This window comes from Medicago sativa, chromosome 5 (assembly GCF_051527215.1).
Source record: "Medicago sativa cultivar Bolivia chromosome 5, Bolivia_mono, whole genome shotgun sequence".
Classification (NCBI taxonomy): domain Eukaryota; kingdom Viridiplantae; phylum Streptophyta; class Magnoliopsida; order Fabales; family Fabaceae; genus Medicago; species Medicago sativa.
This window is the reverse complement of record NC_140753.1, coordinates 33,362,604-33,385,115: the sequence shown is the minus strand read 5'-3', so window position 1 is coordinate 33,385,115 and position 22,512 is coordinate 33,362,604. Positions and strand designations below refer to the sequence as shown.

General features: G+C 34.2%; 1 protein-coding gene across 7 annotated transcripts; it reads left to right on the top strand.

Moving 5' to 3' along the window:
- The first annotated feature begins 14,132 nt into the window (after positions 1-14,132).
- LOC146921913 (malate synthase, glyoxysomal-like) lies at positions 14,133-20,182 on the top strand. 7 transcript variants are annotated; one of them, XR_015012272.1, is made up of 9 exons: positions 14,133-14,466; positions 15,178-15,302; positions 15,431-15,714; positions 15,888-16,471; positions 16,951-17,004; positions 17,114-17,155; positions 17,301-17,371; positions 17,701-17,797; positions 17,888-20,182. XR_015012272.1 is itself a non-coding variant. In XM_085715141.1 (8 exons), exons 4-8 carry the CDS (start codon positions 16,226-16,228, stop codon positions 17,705-17,707), a joined length of 420 nt encoding a protein of 139 aa, XP_085571267.1. In that variant the 5' UTR covers positions 14,133-14,466; positions 15,178-15,302; positions 15,431-15,714; positions 15,888-16,225; the 3' UTR covers positions 17,708-20,182. The 7 variants fall into 7 exon arrangements, 3 of the variants coding, with proteins under 3 accessions (XP_085571267.1, XP_085571266.1, XP_085571265.1); XR_015012271.1 differs by having other exon boundaries at positions 14,134-14,466; positions 17,092-17,155; positions 17,301-17,349; positions 18,201-20,182; XR_015012270.1 differs by having other exon boundaries at positions 14,134-14,466; positions 17,092-17,155; positions 17,301-17,349.
- Positions 20,183-22,512: the final 2,330 nt, after the last annotated feature.

The following is a 22,512-nucleotide window of genomic DNA, read 5'->3' as shown; positions in this document are numbered from 1 at the left end:
TCTTGCATTTCAAGTCATTTGAATTTGCCTCTGATCAATTGCATCTTTCTCTGCATCTCATTTTAATATTGTTTACAAAATTCATGAAAAAGGGTATTTTAGTCATTTCCTGCATTCAAACTCATTTTAGTCTTTAAAATTTGGTTGAGTCTTTTCAATTGGTTTGTGTAAGTCCTTGTTTCAATCTCATGTCAAAATCCATTTCAGAAATTATATTTGAAGCCACTTTGAGTCAGTTTAGCCCCTAGGGTCATTTTAGTCATTTCCAGTGTTAAAGCTCTGTTCAATCTCTGAAAAATTGTCTCTGAGTCTTTTAATTTGCCTGTATAAACTCTTGCTTTAATTCCTTGACAAAAAAACCATTTTAAAATTGCATCTGAGTCATTTTGAGTCAGTTTAGTCCCCAGGTGCATTTTGGTCATTTCACACGAAATTTTGGCAGAGAGAGGCTACTTTGAAGTACCTCATTTATGTAATTGGTTCGTTTTAGTCCATTTTGTGTTTTTTATTGGTTCCACTTTACGTTATTTTCCATTTACCAATTTTAAATTCAATTTTATTTTAATTTTTTATTTTTAGTCCTTAAAATTCTAAAAATTGCATTTTAGTCCCTCTGTTTCATTTTATTTCTTTTTTAGGTCTTTTTTATTATTATTTTTTTTTGGTCCTTTAGGTCAAACTATTGTTTAAGTTTTTAGGTCAATTGCATTTCAGTCCCAAAGTCTTAAAAAATTGCAGAATAGTCCTTAATAAATTTTTTGCAGATTAGTCCTTGTAGTTTTTAATTTTGCAGAAGGGTCCTTTTGTCAAAATCCAGCAAGGCCGAATTTCTCACAAGTTCAAGTCCAGGTGTCACAATTTCACAGGTCAACAAACCCACATGGCAGCCTATAAAAGGAGCCAAATCATCAATTGCACAGAAGGATCACCATTCCAAAAACGACACATCATCACAGAAAGTTCTAACAAACTTTCTCTCTCTTCTCCAAACCCTAACCACCGTAACAAACCTTCCACCACCACTTCCTCCACCGTAACAGAATCTCAACCACCACAACAAACACAAATTCACATCAATCCACTACAAATCCACACCAATTTCATCACAAGAGAATCGAATTCAACAAGCATTACGAAAAACCAGTTCAAATTCACGGGGGAAAAACTCTCAGAAAGAATCATCATCATTGAGTTTCACCTTTGCAATTCAAGCGCAAGCGCGATCACGAAGGATTTTTTTGGGAAGAGAAGAAGAAGAATCAAAGCAATTTCGAACCGGCGAAGGAAAAGAAGAGAGTTTCACCGATTTATTTTCGGTTCAACGCTTACCAGAGGAGTCAAAAACTTTCCTGAGGATCTTTGTTCGAATCTCCGTTCGAAATCCAGGTAAACACATGAAAACCTTCTCGTTTTGTTTCAAATCTTCATCGAAGGTCTATAAACAAAGATAAACGGTGAATCGAAGTGAAAACCTCGAAAAGATTTGAAAAGGATTGAAACCGAAACCCTAAAATGTAAATCCATGAAGATTCACCATTCATCTTTAAAAACAGAGTTCAAATCCAAAACCAGCATAGAAAATAGGTTAGATTAGGGCTCAGTTTCAAGTAGATTAGAAAAAGATTGGAAACCCTAGAAACCGTAAGTTCAAAGTCCGATCTACTTCATTTTCATCACAATTTCACAAAAACAACCTTAGATCCGTAAACAGGGGAGGAAGACGAACATTTCTGGGTAATTAGTTTAAAAAATAGCATCAGTTCATCAGAGAAGATGAAGATTCCGATGAATCTTCATCTTCCTCCGCCGTCCTCCCCAGTTTCCGGCAAGGTTAATGTTTCAGAGAGTTAGAGAGAGAAGGAGAGAGTTAGAGAGAGAAAGAAATGTGGAAATTGAGAGGAAACCGGTTCAAGGCCTTATATAGGCCTGTGAACCGGTTCAGCCCGCTCCAGGATCCGTTTCCTGCATTTCTTAGGCCCAAATACTCTTGATGTATGCGGGTTGCTCCTCACACCCACCTTCCCTGTGTATTCTTGATAATTGCTTGCTAGTTACACCCCCTGCCTTGCCTAAAAATCCTTTAAAAACTCCATAAAATTTTTCATATGTTCTTGATATTTTTCTTGACCTTTTTGTGATGCTTTTATGTGTCAAAACCTGAGGAAAATATATGTAGTATTTCTTGTTAATTTGTTTAATATTTTTTGCTAAAATTTGTGAAGTTTATACATTTTTTTTGAGTCTAAAAATCCTTGAAAAATTCCATAAAAATTCATACATGTTTTTTTACTTTTTTTTGTGATCCTTTCATGATATTTGTTGTATTGGAAAATTGATAAGAAATAGTATGGTGTTTTAGTGCTTTAATTGTGAAACTTTATGTAAAAAGCCTATGAAAATTGTGTGATTTCAATTCCAATTCTTGATGGATGTTTTTGATTCATGATATATGATTTGTGAAGGTCTTGTTGCTGTTTGAATGTGTTTTTACTATATGTGTGTGCCTTGTGTTTAGTTACTTGCTTTGCAAGATTTGTTTGTGGATGAATAATGAAAAATATGCTTAAGTTCATCATTAAAATGCATGGTCTCTCATATCCCTTTGATCCCCATTTTAAAATCTGAGTTCATGTCTTTAAAATGTGTTAAAATGTGAGGGTTATAAGTCATGTGAGCTTTGCATTTTGTGGTGTAATTTTGGCTATGCTTTGCATCATTTTTGCTATGTTTTGTGGTAATTTCTTTGCTTTTGTTATAGTAACTTTTATTTGCTTTATTTTCTTGATATTATCATGTGCTACTAACTCCTTCATTTCATGTTTCATGCATTCCATAAGGCATCTCATTCTCCATCTTATATTCTTAGTCTCTATCTTTCTCACACTTTAAAATTCATGCAAAAATTAGAATGTAATACTTAGGATTTTTTGTACTTTACTTCATGCAATTTTAAATTCTTGCAAGACCATAGAATGTATCTAGGCCAATGATGTAAAGGACAATGGACTCTAATGATGTACACCGACACAAGCACCGACACATGCACACACACATCACATGGTTACTTTAGATGTATGCTTATGTTATGCATGTTTAGATGTATGTTTAGGATTGCATGTTTAGATGAATGCTTAGGATTTACACTTAGAAAAATCAATTTTCCAAAAAATATGAACAACATCACTCAAATCTTTTCTAAATAAACCTTGGGATCCAAAATCCCATTGTATTTTCCTTTCATTTTCTTAAATAAAACCTTAATGAATTCTAATAACACTTGGACCTCTTTTGCAAATAACTAATTCCACCTCACCTTTTCAAAATCTTATGCCCTTGAGGCCTCTCTCTCTCATTCTTCAAAATTCATTTTCAAACTTAAAATCAACCAACAAAAACAAAAGCTTTTTTTGGAAGAGAACTACGATGGATTTGATCCCTTAAAAGGGTACGTAGGCAAGGAACCAAAATTCCTTCAATTCAAATAAAATAAAAATTCAAACACTTTCTTCTCCCTCCAATTCTTGACTTAGCAAACTCATAGGTGTAAATATCATTTTCAAAAAATAGCATTTAAAAATAAAGCGCACGCGTAGCAAGTAAAGACGGTTCCTATAGGATACTATAGTCGTTATGGGTGCCTAACACCTTCCCGTAGCGAAAACAACTCCCGGACCTCGATTCTCAAGGGTTTTGCTTATTTTTTCCCTTCCCAAGAAAAAATGAGATAACAAAGGTTAAAAAGGTTCAAACGTAATCAATGTTTGACACCCGAAAACCAAGATAAAACAATATACATCATCAATCATCTCCACATAAATCAACATATAGATGCCACATTTCCACATAATTCCTTACAATCCAAATAAAGGAACAAATACAACATATGATCACAAACATCATATTCATCACTTAACAACCATTCATACATCATCTCATAATCATATTAATCTATTCATAAAGGGTTCATAAGTAATTGGCTCTCAAAAATCATTTTCTACCAAGTTCGTCTCCAAAAATCACAACATTAGAAATAATTGAGCATTTAAGCCAAAACCAAGTAAACAAGTTCCAATGCCTCAACTAAGCATACCTCTAGGCCACATATGAGTGCAGTAGAGGATACCTTGGTGTTTCACCGGCCAAATACGACGAATTCATAAAAATCACAAAGTTCGTCTCTCTTTATCACTTTTCACAAAAATTCCATTTTGAAAGCAAAACAAGTTCAAACTTAATGAAACCAATCACAACCATTTTAAAAATCATGTAAGCATTATACAACTTTAATCCTACTTCAATTCCATGAGAAAAACAAGTTTCGGAAAAATCGACATTCTTGGACAATTTTTAAAAGTTAAGTTCAAAATCACAAAATCAAGTCTAATCCCATCTATAAGATGTTCCAGTAGGGTAAAGAGTGAAAACAGTAGTTAAACATGTTGAAAGAAGCATATTAGAAAGTTCGGATCGGTCCCCAAATACCCGAAACAACAAAAATGGGGTTTACTGTTTCTGCGAATCCTGCCCGACACGCCATCTGTCGATGTGGCGGGTCCTGCCCGGCACGCCATTGTCGCCGTGGCGGGAATTGCACAGAACTGCAACCCTGTTCTTGTGTTTTCCCTTACGGGAATCCACTATTTTCAACCCTAAACCCCCAATTTTGATCCCCTTGACCCCAAATTTGTCCCAAAAGTTTGTCTATACATTTATAAACATAAAAAGACACACAAATCCATATGAAACTTGAATCAAAACATCATTCTATCACAAATCATCAACCAACCCATTTTTCATAAAACTTCCAAAAACAACTCAAATTCATACCATAACTCTATAATTATGATTACTCAATGTTTCAATCATCAACAACACATGTTAAAACAACAACAACAACATTTGAACATGAATTCATGCACAATTCAACACCACAACTTCATTTCTCATCAAATTTGCTCAAGAACACAAAATACCAACAATTATGCATTTCAACATGTTAATTCACATACTAACATACAATTATCATATAGATCATGTTCTCAAACATAACAACAACAATCATACACGAATTTACAACAATTAAATTCAATTCATTAATTTCACAAAAATGGGTAAAAAGGAGAGATTATGAAATTATGAGTGAAGCCTAACCCTCTTACCTCTAGCACCAAGAATCTCTAACCCAAAGCTTCAATTTAGCTCCTAGATGATGAATTCCTCTTCTAGCTCTAGCCTCCAACCCCTTTCTCTTGTTCTTCCTCTTCAAACCCTTTTCTTCTCTCTATCTCCATCTCTAGCAATTGCAAATGTAGGTGAAAACCTATTTTCTCTACTCACTTAATTGGGCTTAACTCACAACACCTTAATGGGCCTAACCCATTTCTATTCCAACCAAAATATTACTACTCACTTAACGGTAAAAAGTAATACTAACGGTCACCTACCGGTAAATAAAATAAATTACGACAACTCCCTAGCACTTAGTAAAATAACAACTCTCACTAAGCACCAAAACTAAACCTCAACCAAATTACAATATTACCCCTACTCTCAAAATGACCAAAATGCCCCTAAGTCCAAAATGGCTAAAATACCCTTCTAACACCGAATTCTACAATTTCCAACCAAAAATACACACATAGGTAAATAATCACATAAGAGCACATATTACACACATAAATAAATAATAAAATAAATCTAGCGAAAATCGGGCTGTTACACTAACCATTAACTTGCACCAAAGTCTGCTATGTGTATTTTCGTAGGTTACTCGGGTGATCAACATGCATACTTGTGTCTCGATCCCAAAACAGGCAAGATTTACATCTCTCGCCATGTAAAGTTTGTCGAATCAGAATTTTCGTTTAGCTCCTTTTCTACTCAAACACATGCACTCGCCCCAGATTCGACACTCGCTTCGCCAAACCAAAACAAGCTCACTCAAATCATTCAAAATCCCGCAAGTCCAATCCCAAATGAACTCGCCCAAATCACTTACCCGTCTGCACCCTCAACACCAATGCCCAATGACCTCGCCCACACCACTCAACAATAGTCGCCCTCATCACAAACTTCTAGGGAGCTCAACCAAACCACTCAAACATCTTCATCCTCTTCACTAAAATCCAATGAGGTCACCCAAAACATTCAAATGTCCTCGCACACGTCCCCAACATCCAATGAATTGGACCATATCACTAGATCACCACCGCCCCACCCACTGCTCACCCACGCAAAAACCAGTCATCTAACGTTGGTGGGATAATCACCCATTCTCAAAACAACATTGTTAAACCCATCAAAAAGCTTAACCTTCATGTTCGTCCCTTATGTCCCATCGAACCGAGCAATATCACTCAAGCCCTTCGTGACCCTGATTGGTGCTCAGCTATGCAAGCTGAATTTGATACCTTACACAACAATAACACTTGGGATCTTGTTAGTTGGTCCTCTGCTCATAATTTGGCTGGGTATAAATGGGTTTTTCATATCAAACGAAATCTGGATGGTTCCATTGATCGTTACAAGGCATGACTAGTCGCCAAAGGATTTCATCAACGCCCTAGTTGTTACTACACGAAAAAATTCAGTCCATTTGTTAAACCGGTGACTATTCAAATTGTCCTTACACTTGCAGTTCATCAAGGATGGTCCCTTCGTCAGCTTGATGTCAATAATGTGTTCCTCCACGGTACGCTTAAGGAGGAAGTATTCATGTTACAGCCACCTCGATTGGTCAACAAAGACTTCCCTGATCATATTTGTCGCCACAAAAAGGTAATTTACGGGTTAAAGCAAGCACCTAGTGCCTGGTATACGGAGCTTTGGGTATTCCTATTATCCCTTGGCTTCGTCAACTCCACTGTTGATGCATCTTTATTCATCCACCACAAACCAAGTGTTAAACTATACTTATTAGTACATGATACTTATTAGTATATGTAATTATCAACTCATCCAATCACTGCTTGGATTGAACATGACGATTACTCTTCCCTTGTTGAGACGGCCTGGAACTCATCCAATCATAACCCCATCATTGCTTTAAATAATGTCAAAGAGAACTCAATCATTTTCAACAAGGAAGTTTTTGATAATATTTTCCAACGCAAGAAGCATATTGAAAAAAGACTTAAGGGGGTCCAACAGTACCTTGACCGTGTAGATTCCCTCCATCATGTCATCTTGGAAAAAGAGCTTCAACGTGAGTACAACCACATCCTATTTCAAGAAGAAATGCATTGGTATCAGAAATCTAGAGAGAGTTGGGTTAAATTTGGTGACCGAGATAGCTCCTTCTTCCATGCCCAAACAATCATTAGAAGAAAAAGAAATAGAATCCATAGACTTAAACTTCCCAATGGCCTTTGGTCAGATGATAGCACCATTCTCCAAAATGAAGCTCAACATTTCTTCAAAAACCTCTCCTGTAGTAACCAACATGGCCACAATCACTCCCTCCATGAAGGCACACACCCCACCTTAGATGACTTTGGTAAAATCGTTCTCACTAGCCCTATCACCAAGGAAGAGGTTGTTGCTGCCCTTAACTCCATGAAACCATACAAAACTCCTGGCCCAGACGGATTTCAATGCATTTTCTTCAAACAATATTGGCATATAGTAGGAGAAGATATTTTCCAACTTGTCAATTCAGCTTTTCTTACAGGCTATTTTGATCCATCCATCTCTGAAACTCTGATTGCTCTCATCCCCAAAACCGAACCCCCCACAACATACAAAGATTTCAGACCCATTAGCCTTTGCAACATTGTCAACAAAATCATCACGAAAGTTCTTGTCCTTCGCCTTAGACCAATTCTGGATACTATTATTGGCCCCTACCAAAGCAGTTTTTTGCCAGGTAGAGGCACTACTGACAATATTGTTATTTTGCCGGAAATCAGTCATCACATGAGAAGATCCATAAAGAAAAAGGGTTATGTGGCCTTTAAGCTTGACCTTGAAAAAGCTTTCGATAATGTCAACTGGACTTTCCTTCAATCTTGCCTACTAGACTTTGGTTTTCCTGACATTACAATAAAGCTTATCATGCATTGTGTCACCTCATCTACTTTATCTAATATTTGGAATGGGAATCAGATGCCTTCTTTCAAGCCCTCTCATGGTCTCAGGCAAGGGGATCATCTCTCTCCATATTTGTTTATTCTTTGTATGGAAAAGCTCTCCGTTTCTATCAACAATGTGGTTCAACAAGGAGCTTGGGACCCTATCCACATCACTACCAACGGTCCTAGGCTTTATCACCTTCTTTTTGCAGATGATGTCTTACTTTTCACTAAAGCAAAAAAATCTCAACTCAAGCTCATCATGGAGTTATTTGATCGTTTCAGTAAGGCTTCAGGTTTGAAGATTAATATTTCCAAGTCCCAGGCTTTCTTTTCAACAGGTACCCTTCAAGCAAAAATCAACATGCTTACTTCTCTTACTGGTATTAGAAGCACAACCTCTTTGGATAAATATCTGGGTTCTCCTATTCTTAAAGGGAGAGCAAAGCGTATTGATTTTCATTTTATCATTGAGAAAATGCAATCAAGGCTCGCTTTTTGGAAAAATAAACTTTTAAACAAAACTGGAAGATTAACCTTGGCTTCATATGTTCTCTCCTCCATCCCATCCTACTACATGCAGGTTGCCTGGCTACCTCAAAACATTTGTGACAATATTGACCAAACCACTAGAAATTTCATTTGGAGAGACGCTAACAACAAAGGTATTCATTTGGTTGGTTGGAAAAAAATTGCTAGACCAAAGTATCAAGGTGGCTTAGGTATCAGATCAGCCAGGGAAACCAATTTTTGTCTCCTTGGGAAGCTAGTTTTGGATATGCTCCAATCTTCTAATAAATTATGGGTTGATCTCCTCTCCGATAAATATCATGAAGGCCCGCGTCTTTTGTATGCAACTGCCCGGCCTACTTACTCATCCACTTGGTCTGCCATAATTCATGCAAAAAATTGTCTCAAATCCGGTTTCTCGTGGCCCGCAGGTTCAGGTAAACTATTCTTTTTGGTACTACCCTTAGAGCACTCTTGGTTACTTAGGAACTTTGGTACCTTACATTGACATTCATGATATTCATTTATTTGTCAAAGATGTGATAGCCTACAACAACCCTCATACTCAGGTTCTTTACACTTCTCTCCCCCATATAGTGTCTGATTCCATTAACAACATGGATATGAAGTTCAACGATGCCATAGAAGATAGTTTTATCTGGTCCACAAGTAAAAACGGTATCTACGCCACAAAAAGTCGATATCGTTGGCTGATTTCACATAATGTAACGCCCTATTTCTATTAAAGTGATAAAACACGTTAATAAAGCATTTATTCAAGAAATAGACGCTACGTCTTCAACAAAATCAAATCAATCATGCATATATAAAAATTCTCAACAGTCGCACTAGATATAAATCATACATCTAAAAAAAAAAATACATGTCATAACTCCAGATATATCAATACATGAAATCTCCAAAACCCGACATGTGGGCAAATCTCCATAACATAAACAAATCCAGAATCTCATAAGACTGACACCTAATCAGAGCCTAATCTAAGACTCTAAAATCCGATAACGGAGATTAGCTCCCGCTATCCAAGCAACTCACCGAAAGCAAACTAATCCTGCACTTCGTCTACCCATTCATACAAATAGGTAGGCGGTCAAAACCACTGGGGGTTAGCTTCACATCAATCATAATCAACATAAACAAACATAGGCATTCAAGGATTCATGCATAACACATATACATAACCATCCCTCCTAGAATACTAGCATCACATGATTATTATCCCCCATCACATACATTTCAAGCTATCAAATTACTAACATAGGATATCAACATATTCAATCTCTAATCAAGTCATCAACACAACTCATCATTTATTAACATCAATCAATGAAAGTATTACTCACCTTATTCTTCATTTAGCATACTTAACTCAACAAGTACAATTCATCGACCCAAATTTATAAGCAAGCAATCATTATTATCAAAGGGATCACCACATCACATACACACACACACAACTACGAGAAAGTCGTCAGCTCATGATGCAACAAAAACATCATTAACACGGATATGAAATCCATCAACTACGACAAAGTCGTCAACTCATGATGCAACAAAAACATCATTAACCATGCATGCATGAATATATGACTTAACACCAATACATATATTCAACAACACATTCACAAACACCATTGGATTATCACCTTCAATTTTCATACATGCATTCACCAACAACATCACCATCAAAATTAGCATGTGTGGATTCACCACCAACAATCAATACTCAACATGTTCAACCAACAACAAAACATAAACATGTTTGTCACAATTCATTCATCAAATAATCATCACCAAACATTTAGTATATATGCAATCATCAACAAATCGCCATTACTTAACATATATGCATTCACCGACATTATCACAATCAATTAACATATACGTATTCACCAATATCAACTTCATCTTATAATTCAACAACATCACATTGTTTCTAACAATTCAAATAAAGGAGAAAATACTTCACATTTTGATAAACATCATATTCAACACCTAGCAATCATCCACATATTTTCATATAATCATAACGAACTATCCACAAAAGATTTGCCAAGTATTTGGTTTTACAGATTATTTTCGACAAGGTTCGTCTCTCATTTTACGACTTTAAAATAGTTGAGACAAATGAACCAAAACCAAATAAATACTAGGGCCTCGACTATGTATACACTTAGATCACATATGAGTGTAGTTGAGTATACATGTGCGTTTCACTGGCCGACTACAACAAAATCATCAAAATCACAAAGTTCGTATCACTTTATCATTTCCTAAATAAAATTCCATTTTCAAAGCAAAACAAGTTAAAACTCAATGAAATCATTCACAACCATTTATAGAAATCATAAATACGCTATACAACCTTAATCCCACCCCTTTTTCTCATGAAGAACAAGTTTTTGGAAAAAAATCGATGTTTTGGCGTTTTTCAAAAGTTTAAGGTGCAAATCACCGAACTAAGTCCATTTCAATTCACTTGAAGTTTACAAAGCTTTAGAAAGTTCATTTACATTTAACTACATCAAGTAATCAGTTTGGAATGGTCCTGATCGACCCAAAACCCTAAAAACGCCAAAATATGAGCTATTGCACTGTGCAACTCGCCATGGCCAATAAATCACTCGCCATGGCGAGTTGACACAGGAGGCACTTCCAACTCGCCTCCAGCTCGCCATGGTAAGTTGTGATAGGCTGCAGAAATTCTACTCTTGGGAAAACTCTATTTTTCACTCTCAAATCCCAATTTCGACTTCCCAATGCCCAAATTTGATCCCAAAGTTTATCTAAACGTTTCTAAACATGAAAAGACACTCAAATCCATATAAAATTTGAATCAGAACATCATTTCAACAAAAATCACCAATTGACCCATTTTTCATGAAAACCTTCAAGAACAACACAAATTCACTTCAAACTCTATGGTTAAGATTACCCAAGGTTTCAATCATCGACAACAACATCCCATAACCACAACAACAACAATCAGAAGTGAATTCATCAACAATTCATCAACAACAACATTATACTTCACCAATTTTGAGCAAAAACACAAGTATACATATATACATAACTTAAGCATGTAAATTCATCATCAACAACTTAATTAACTTCAAATTCACATACCCAAACATTGCATCAAAACATAAGCACGAATTTCACCAATTAAATCCACAATAATCACTTTATACAAATAAGCACTTATAGGTAGAAGTAGAAAAGAGATTACACAAAAAGATTATGAATGAAGACTAGCCCCCTTACCTCAAATCTTCACAATTCTAAGCTAAGGCTTCACTTTAGCTCCAATCCCTTGAATCTTTACCCTCCTCTAGCTCTCCTAGCTCTTCCCTCTTCAAAACTCTTTTCTTCTCTTCTAGCACCTTCTCTCTTTACCTCTCTCAAAATTTATGAAATGAAGTGCAAACCTATTTTTCTCTAGAGACTAGAACTTATATAGGCTCCTCACAATTGGGCTTAACCCTTAACACCTTAATGGGCTTAACCCGTTTACTAAACCATTTACAAAATATTTCTACTCACTTAACGGTAAATAATAATAACAATCACTTACCGGCTCACAACTAATTACCACACTAGTAACTTAGTAAAATAATGGTTCTCACTTGAAACACTAAAAACAATCCTCACCATGAAATTACCAAATTACCCTTACTTACAAAATGACCAAAATACCCTTTTTGCACTAAAACCCATTAGAATGTACCCAATGATAAATAATCACGCACAAGCACATATAAACACATATTAAAACAATTAAAATAAATCTAGCGAAAATCGGGCTGTTACACATAACACCCCCACCCATAATCTTTCTTGGTCTTGGATTTGGAATCTAAAAATTCCAGAAAAAATAAAATTTCTCATTTGGTTGGCTTGTCATTCTTCGGTCCCTACCTTGTCCTTACTCAACCATAGAAACATCTCCACATCTGCTACTTGTACTAGGTGCGGTCTTCATGTGGAGACATTTCTTCATTGTGTTCGTGATTGTGAATTTTCAAGGAATATCTAGTACCATTTCAATTTTAATCACTCTAATTTCTTCGATTGTTTGGTTCCTCATGATTGGATCAAAGAGGGGTTGTTGGGAGCTCACTCCTTCACCTTTGCTGCCATAATTTGGTGGGCTTGGCGTCACCGTAACATCATGTGTCTTAGCCATGAGAATTGGTCTCTAACAGCCTAGTCTTCAACATCCAAGGTATGATAGAAACTTTCAAAAATTGCTTCTCTGTCAACCAAAATGGTGTTATTGAAGAGAGATTCACAAAGTGGAACAACAACAATCACTCTTGTGTGATTCTTAATGTTGATGGTAGTTGTCTTGGCTCTCCCACTAGAGCAGGGTATGGTGGTCTTCTTAGAAATTATGCAGGCTATTACCTCTCAGTTTTTTAAGGGTACTTACATAATTCTACCGACATTCTTTATGCGGAACTTTTTGCTATTTATCAGGGCCTTTTGTTAGCCAAGGAAAAGAATGTTGCTGAGATTGTTTGCTATTCAGATTCAATGCATTGTATTAATTTAATTAAAGGGCCAGCAATGAAGTTTCATAGTTATGTCGTGCTCATCCAAGACATAAAGAATTTGTTTGTTCATCTGAATGTCACTATTTGTCACACATTGAGAGAAGGGAACCAATGTGCAGATTTCATGGTCAATCTTGGAGCATCCTTGATTATTGACGCGTGCCATCATGCATCACCACCGGAGGGTCTCCTGAGCCTTCTAAAGATGGATGCAGCTGTAACTATTTTTCCTAGATTGTAGTTTTTCTTTGTTTCTTTTCTTTTTCTTTTGTTGTTCTTTTAGCTTTGTAACCATAAAAAAAAAGACAAGGTGAAACGCTTTGTCCATACGATAGAAACTCAATTTGAAAATAAGGTAAAAGCTATTAGAAGTGATTAAATATGATGTAAAAGTCAAATTTTGCTTATAATATGCAACAGAGGGAGTTCCATTTTGGATATTAAAGAAAACTAAATAAAGAAAAGAAAAGAAAACCTTGTTATGTTTGTAAAAAATATTACCTCCATCGATATATATATATATATATATATATATGAGGAGGGATCCATTGACTCCAAAAGTAAGTCTAAAGACTTACTCCAAATCTTGACCCTTCATTTTAATAATAATTAATGGTTGTGATTAATTCATAATAATTGTTAAGGTGGGGTGTTTTGCTCTATCCACACATCTATCTTACTGTATATTGGTTCCAGGACTGTGCTTCCGTTCTGTTATACTGGACTTATTTTTGTTGAAATGCTTTTCGTGGGTTTTGCTGTTATATGACCATTAAACTTTCCTTTGTTTTATCTCATATTTTTTGTCAACAAGGTTTGAATTAATCAATTGAAAAAATAGTGTTCTATGCCATCATCCAATGATCCAAAAGTCGTAAGACACCACAAAATAGCAATAACCAATTAATTTAAGTTCCTCAAAGATTCCACAACCTCTTTGTACCGTGCACATAGACCTGATCTACTAAACTAAATATGAAAATACATGTCCGTGCAGATTACCATTTTGCCCTTATTGGGGGTATTTTGGTTAATTAATTAATTTGACTCCCCTGCCTATATATATGTGAAAAGAAAAAAAAACAAAAGAAAAGAAAAGGGAGAGAGAAACGGGAACGGGAGAAGAAAGGGGGAACGTGAGCGTCGTGAACGGAGAGGAGAAGAAGAAAAAAGAAAGAAAAACAGGACGATAGAAGGGAGGGAGAGGAGAAGAAGAAAAAGAAGCCGATGGAGAAAGAGAAGAAGAGGAAACAGTGAATAACCAAGTGGAAGAAGGGAAATTGGAGAAGAAGGCAAACTTCAATTTTAAGGTGAGTTTCCCTTTTCCTTTCCCTCATGCATGTAGAGATTTGATGAATTTAGAGTTAGGTTTTCATTTGGGGGAAAAGGGAATTTTAGGGTTTTATGAAATTGAGTAATAAGAATAGTGATTTCTTTAGTTTTTCATGAATCTAATGCCATGCATGTCTCAGATTGAATGATTTTTGTGTGTTTTATGTTTTATTTTTGTTTTTGCTTTTATGGTTTGGTGATTCTGGGTTTTTTTTGTTGTTGATTCTGTTTTTGGTGTGATTATGTTTTTGTTTGTGATGTTTCTATACATGTAACTTGTGAAAAAATTGATTCTTTTGAGATGAAATCACACTTGGTATAAATTGCACATAAGGTGTTTGTGAAATTGACTAAAATTGGTGATGCATGAATTGTTTACTTGATGACTTAAAAATTGATGGCATATTTGTAGTCTCAGTGATATATGAATCTGTTCAGTGGATTATGTTTTTGTTCCAGTATGAAATTCTATTTTTACTTCAGGCCTTTAGGAGATTATATGAACAAGTTGATCTTGGTTGGTCTTTTGTTCGAGAATTTTGTAAGATTTCATATAATTTATTTTTACAGCATCTAAGTTACCAAATTATGTTACTTTATTATGTTCCTTTGATGTTTTGTACACCTATGATTCTAAGAATAAGAACAAATGTTAATGTGCTGAAAAATATGGTTGGCAAACATTACAGGTTTAGGCCGCGGATTCTTATCAATGTGAGCAAGATAGACATGTCAACTATTGTCCTTGGCTTCAAAATTTCCATGCCAATCATAATTGCTCCAACTGCTATGCAGAAAATGGCTCATCCGGGGGGTATCATTGCTTTTTCTTTAAATTCACTTGAATTACTGAAATGCAAAATGAAGTTGTTTTGTTTTGTGCAATATTTTGTTAGAAGGAAAAAGTTCATGAAAAATCAAGCATGACATGAAATTTTGCAGAGTTTAAACCAGTTCAATGCTGAAAGTGAAGCAGAAGAAATCAAAACCATTGTTGATGTGAATGATTTGGTGTCAGGTTTTTTGTATGATAGGCTGCAAAGAGAGGTCATTAAATTGAGGAAGTCTTGTGAAACCAAAGAGAGCAGTTTGCAAGCTAAAGATGATTGATGATTTAATGCAGGTCTACAACAACTTCCATCCATAGTGGTGCTGATGATGGGGATAATATGGCTTCAAGTGACGATGCCAAAGGAAATGCAGTCGAAGAGATTGATGACAGTTCGGTATGGATTAATGCAAGTTCCTTCAAATATGAAGTATATTAAGATCTTTGGTTCAGTTATAGTTTGATTCCTACAATCTGACAATTTTGAGTGCATTGAACTGTAATTTGTCGTGAAATATCCTTTGACATTCTCAATTATTAAGTAACCTGCTGCATCTTATATTTGCATAGGACAATGAATCCAATCTACCGGAACGGAAAAGGGTTGCTCTAAAGGGAAGAAGTAGAGGTGCTACACGGAAGTCAAAATGAAAACTGGATTTTTTATAAGTAGTTTCCGAACAACAAAACAAACCGATTAACATCTCATAAACTCAAACAACAGGAACAAAGCTAAATTGGTTGACTATAGTATAGTTACGTTTCAAGCTTTTTGCCATGGAAAAAAAAAACAGAAATTGGTCTAATAGTTATATTTGTTTAATGTTTCATTGTTAATACAAGAACCATGTGATTTGATTAACAGGGAAGCTAAGATATGGAACAGAGTATTCGAGAAGGCAGAGAAGATGGCAGGCATTGAAAGAGGAAGCATAAGAGCCACAGTTCTGATTGAAATCCTTCCTGCGGTGTTTCAAATGAGTCAAGTTGCTACCGGTTACATTTTCAGTTATGTTAAGACCTTCCGTGCTCATCCAGATCGGTTGCTACCGGTTCTTGTCCAAGTTGGCATGAGTCAACACTTCATGAATAGCTACTCAGATCTTCTCATTAGGACATGTCATAGGCGCGGCGTACATGCAATGGGAGGAATGGTATGTAATTTAAGTTATTTAACGAGCTTGATTATGCAACGTATGTTTTTATGGAATTTAATTAGATGTATGTATAAAACTCTTTTTGTACTTCCGGTGCATATCAAAAAATTATAAGTTTACAATAATTTAGAAGGAAAAATATGATTGAGTAAGCAAATATGATTAAATAACTTTGTAAGCAAATATGATTGAGCCAGCATGTTCTGCAGCATGTCACTAGAACATAACCATCAAATGAGTTTACAATAATTTTAAGATGAAGTTCTCAGTATGTCACTAGAATTGTAAACATGAGGTTACTCTTGTCTGTTAAATGTATGGTGTAAATGTAATAGTTGATAGAAAGTATATTGTTTTTTTGTTTTTAAATAAGTCTTACATTCCTTCCAAGTTTTAATACCCTCGACTGTGACTTTGTAGTAGTCCCGAGTTTAAATTCTGGTTGAGTAGTATTTGCCTTGAATTGAATTTGACAGGTTATAAAGGACATGTCCTTTCAAACAAATGTACCTGCTCTAGCAATGGAAGAGGTAAAAAGCTCTATTTTTTCTCAAATTTTTGTTTCTACTTCTTCCACTTATTAGTTACTTACAATGCATTATATTTTCCATGGGTAGATTGCTTCTGTGGCTGTTTCAGATGCTGCGATGCTGGCTCCTGAGGAGGTCTTTGATGGGAAGGGTGATGTTTTATCCTTATTGATACATCTTTTCTTCTCCTAATTCTTTTATTTTGGTTGACCTTTAATCGAATTTTGATATTCAATTTTTTTCTTTCAAAAAACGAGATATTAACTTAGACTTTGACTAACAAAATGTTGGAACAGGTTTGGTTTCATTCATTTCTACAAGTCAACAAACATGTCAAATATTCAGGTTCTCAGCATTGTAGTATAAGGTTTAATTAATCTCTTCCTTTGCTTTTGTTTGTCAACAATATATAAGAAGGTTAAATTTATTTTTTGTTGTGAAACTTTATATTACCAGTTTTGTCATCAATTCTTTAGAGTTATATATGCATTTGATACTTCTGAACCTGAAAACAAACAGGTAGTAATGTCCATTGTAGATGTATTAATGAATTGAGGTTATAAAAGAACAATCTCAAGATTCTCAACCAATTTGGTGATTATATATAGGAAATATTACACCATTACTTGCCATTTAATTGTGAGTTATCAATTTTGTATGTAGTTTTGGTTATATATTGGTGCTTGAAATTTGCAGTAGCTAAAAGATATGAACTGAAGAAAATGCAAATGAAATTCAGGTAAAATTTACTGTTGAAGAATGCAATCACCCAACTGACCCTGATGCTGATGAGGTTGGTTTTATATTTTTCCTCTTTGCTTCCCTTTAGCTTAGAAAGATGAAAGAGATCAATGTACCGTGTTAATTACCTTCCTGTTTGCAGATCACATTTTCCACACTATATTGTCAGTTTTCCATCCATTTACATGTCAGAAGTTTTGTTGTAATGGGTCTAGCAATCTTTAATTATAGGAGTCTTCAAGGGTTGTGAAGACGTACCATAGGCCTTTCGGTCAATGTTGCTACTATCCCTTATTATAAAAGCTAAAATTCATATTGTTCGCCGTGATAGCTTACGCATTGGTGATTTTCTCCATTGGCTCACTTTGGCGGTAGCTCGCGGTGACAATTTATGCAGCGGCAATTACCTGCAGTTGCTCATAGTAATGGTATACTTCTTGAATTTTTGTTTTTAGGTTGTTCATCTAGCCTTTGTCGCGCTTCAGTTTTTCTTTGGAGTAATCTGGTTTAGTTCCGCTCAGCTGTAGCAGGATTTCATGCAGTTTTGCTTCTGTTGTGCGGTGTTTCTATCGTCTGCTGCATCAGTTTGTTTTTTTCGAGTCTATTGTGTTCTGCTGCCTTGGTTTAGTGTCATGGCTGATTTGGCTTAAGGCGGTGGTTTGCGGTTTTTCTTACTTTTTTCTTCTTCTAATTTTCGTTTCAAAACAATGGCATATATGCCATTTTTTTTGGTTTAAATTCATCTGCTGTGTGATGTTGATTTTAATTTAGTTGTGTCAACAACAGTTAATAATCTGAATTTTGTTTGATTTTTTGGATCCTATCATCAGCCATGTTTTGATGATTTATGTTTCTAAGGTTTCAATTATAATGGATTTATGATGATGAATTTATGGAATTTCTTTTTCACTAAAGTGTCTTATATCTGATGCATTATGTTCTTTAATTTCATTCTATATTAGCCTTATTCTCGTCATATTATATATAAGAACTTCAGTTTTCAAAACTCAGATTATACAAGGTAAACTGAAACAGTAACAAAATGATTATGCTTATTAGATACAAATATGAAGAAATATGATAGGTATGGCATGTCCCGAGGAACATGTTAACAAAATGCTTTTTCTTAGCAATCTGAAGAAATAGAGAAAGAATATGGCTGTTGATATAATTTGGTTTGAAATTTGAAATTTTAATGATTTGTGAAGAAACATAACTGAAGTATTCATTCCACCATTGATGTTGCGATTTAACGCCACAATCTACCTTTAACTTGATGTGCTATTCTATCTAACAACAAGTTTCACATAATCTTCACAAAGAGATAAAGAATACGGCTTCTTATTTAGTTTATGGTTTGTGTTTTACTTTCACAGTTTGCACACTTAATAGTTTTTTATTCTGCTAGAAAACTGCAGGTCTATTTTCATTTTGCTGTGGCATGGTGTTATTTATCATGCTCTTAATGTTGATCAATGTTTATTCAAAAGAATGGCAGTGTAAACAATAGTATTGATATTGTTCTAATCAACATGTGCTTGCTCATTTAGTGGTTATGGTGGCATGTGCTTCACTTGAAGACTCCATGGCAGTATTGATTCCTAACAAGTAGCTTATGTACTTCATTGTTACTTAAGATTATTGTTTAAGATATTTTCACTAATTCAACTAGAACAGTTTTGCATTAAAGACTCATGTCCCTTCATGTTTATGAATTATCCTTCGTTTTATTGAAATTTGTTGGACTTTCTAATCATTTGTCAGGTTTGTAAAAAAGCTATAAGGCTTTTTTATAAATTTTGTTTTCGAAAAGTGTTTGTAGAACTCTTTCAATAAAGCTATAAAGTTATTAATATCTTTGTAGAACTCTTTCATTTTTCTACTCAATATTTATATTTTTTGTTTTATTCTATAAAGCTATAAGGTTGTTATTTTCTTTGTAGAACTCTTTCATTTTTCTAAAAGATAACTTTTAATGAAAAGGAAGCTAATTGTGTCAATGGTTTGAGTCAATTGGTTGATACTAACGCACTGATATATACATATATACGTTTTTTACTCCAGTTTCTTTGATATCCTAAGTTTGTTAAAAATAATAATTCACTATACTGTGTATAAGATGATTATTTAGGAGACTATTGAAGGAGGTGATTCAAACAATAAGGATTGATTCATGACAGACTCCTAGAAGTAAATTAGTGAGGAAAAGATCTGCCGAAAGTTTGCATCCGGTGACTGTTGTTGAACATGATGGAAGCGATGCATCCACTGCTAAGAGTCCTTAAATGCCATGTATCAAGATTGAAGATTCAAAGTGATTATGGAGCATGATTTGGCAATATCACTTATTATTTCCTGTCTTTAATGGAATCATTTCGGCTATCTAATGATTTGTTGTATTTTATCAGTTTCATATTATTTCATCTTATTTCCTTTATGGTCTGTCATATTTTATCAGAATTATGTAAGTGTTGATATATCAGTCATTGTTTTTGATCCAAATTTGTATTTGCAACTTTTTCTGGATTTAGTTACTCAAATGTCCTATTCAGTTCCAATTTATTAGTGAATCTATGTAGCATGCTTTGTTTCGGTGTATATTTGGCAGTGTCCTTGACAAATGATAAACAAAATTCAACTCTAAATCTTTTACTGGTTTTAGATTAGAATGAATGAAGGATTTGCAATTATGCACCTATATGATTCAAATTTAAAGTTATTACATAAAAGAAATATATATGACTTATATTATGTTGATTTTTTTTTTTGGTGCAAATATTATGTTGGTATATTATGTTGATTTAAATATCTTGGTTCTTAACTTTTAATAATGCATCCACTTTTACTCTGTTTTATATAATAGTTGGGAAGAGAAAATATATTTGAGTTGTGATACTTCATGTTAATCCTATTAAGTTTGTAAAAAAAAAAATGTTAATCCTATTAAGTCAAATGTGACTAAGAGGGACTAAACTATCGACCTCCTTCTTAAACTCATTTAATGCCTCAACTCTTTAACAATTGGATTACACCGTTAGAGATAGAATCTTTATTTTATTTTATTTTTGGTCAAGTAGCCCAGTGGCTAGAAGTCACACAATTTAATTGTGGAGAAGTGGGTGTCCGGGGTTCGAACCCCGGCCCCTGCATATAATATGCGATATCCCTACCAACTGAGCTATGCTCACGGGGATAGATAGAATCTTTATTTAACATGTGTTGATTTGTAAATAGTAATTTACTCGACCTCCTTCTTATTCTGATTTTTTAAATTCCATTTCAACATATTTCGTTTTATTGTTTATCAAATTATTCTAGCTCATAAGACCTGTGCGGCGCACGGGTCAACCTTTTATATAAGTTTGATCTCTTTCAATCCTATTATCCTGCTCATCAACCTCGCGAAGTGTTTGGTAAATTACTAATTGGAGAGTGTTTTTTTTTTTTGAAGGTTGGCCTACGAATTTCCATTTTTGCCCCTAACCAATTTTTTTTTAATTATTTTCTAATTTTTATATTTTTAATAACTTTTAATTATTTTCCAATTTTTATATTTTTAACTATTTTAAATTTTTTTCTCCCAAATTCAGTTGGTGGGAGATTAATGTATTGTTTGACCCGACTTTTTTCAAACTTCTGTACATTTTTAAGGAGAAGTTAGGCCAAACACAATATCAATTAAGTACTTACTAAAAAAAGTACTTTTTTTGAACGCATAAAATTGAATGGAATGAGCTTTGACCAGAAGTTGTTGAATGTTACTTTAAAAAACTACTTCTCGACAATTTATTTCACAAGCAGCTCTTTTCAACTCACGCTGGGAACCTTTTCTTTATTTTTTAATATTATATTTCAATATTTTTTTTTCTTCCATTTAACTTTATTTTTTTTAACCGTTCCATTTAATTTTTTAAGGAGGTTCCATTTAATTTGATCTTTTTTTCAAAGAAATTTTATTATCTTTTTATCACTTATATATTTAATTTCAATGTCGTTTAATCATCACAATCTCACAAATATTTTTATTCACGCTGTCATTTAAAGATCCCAAATATTTTTATCTCCTTTCTTAACTAAAAATTACCAAAACAGTTGTTCCATTGATGCACCCTTGAGTTAACTTATAAGTACACAGAATGAATTCCATCTCAATGTTATTTCGATATCACTTAATAGATATCTATTACACTTGAATCAAATGCCTTTAAATAGAGACATTCTTATACATATCTTCATATAATTTTTTTTTTTGCAGTTAAATAAACAAATAAAAAAAACTATTATTTTTTTAATGTATAAAATTAAATGGAATGAGCTTTGGCGAAAAAATAGTTAAATTTTTCAAAGAAAAAGTGAGCAAACTAAAGAATATTTCATAAACATTAAAAATATTTATCACAACCTTCTTTTCCATTAATTTTTATTTTTTTATTAACATCAAAACATGCACACAGAAAAATGAAAGGAAGAAGACACATGTAGCAACACAAGTACACCCTCCGGTCACAAATATAAGCAAAAATCCATGTTTTAGATTCATTCAATAAATAATGTATGTGGTCTTTATTGTAGACAACATACATCATTTATTGAATGAATCTAAAATATGGATTTTTGCTTATATTTGTGACCGGAGGGTGTATATGCTTAGAAAAAAAGAGCCACCAGTGTAAAGCTACAAATTGTAGCAATGACAGGTGCATAAATCTATACATGCAAGTTACACGTGCTTACATATACAAAGTTAAAAACACATGCAATTCTGAC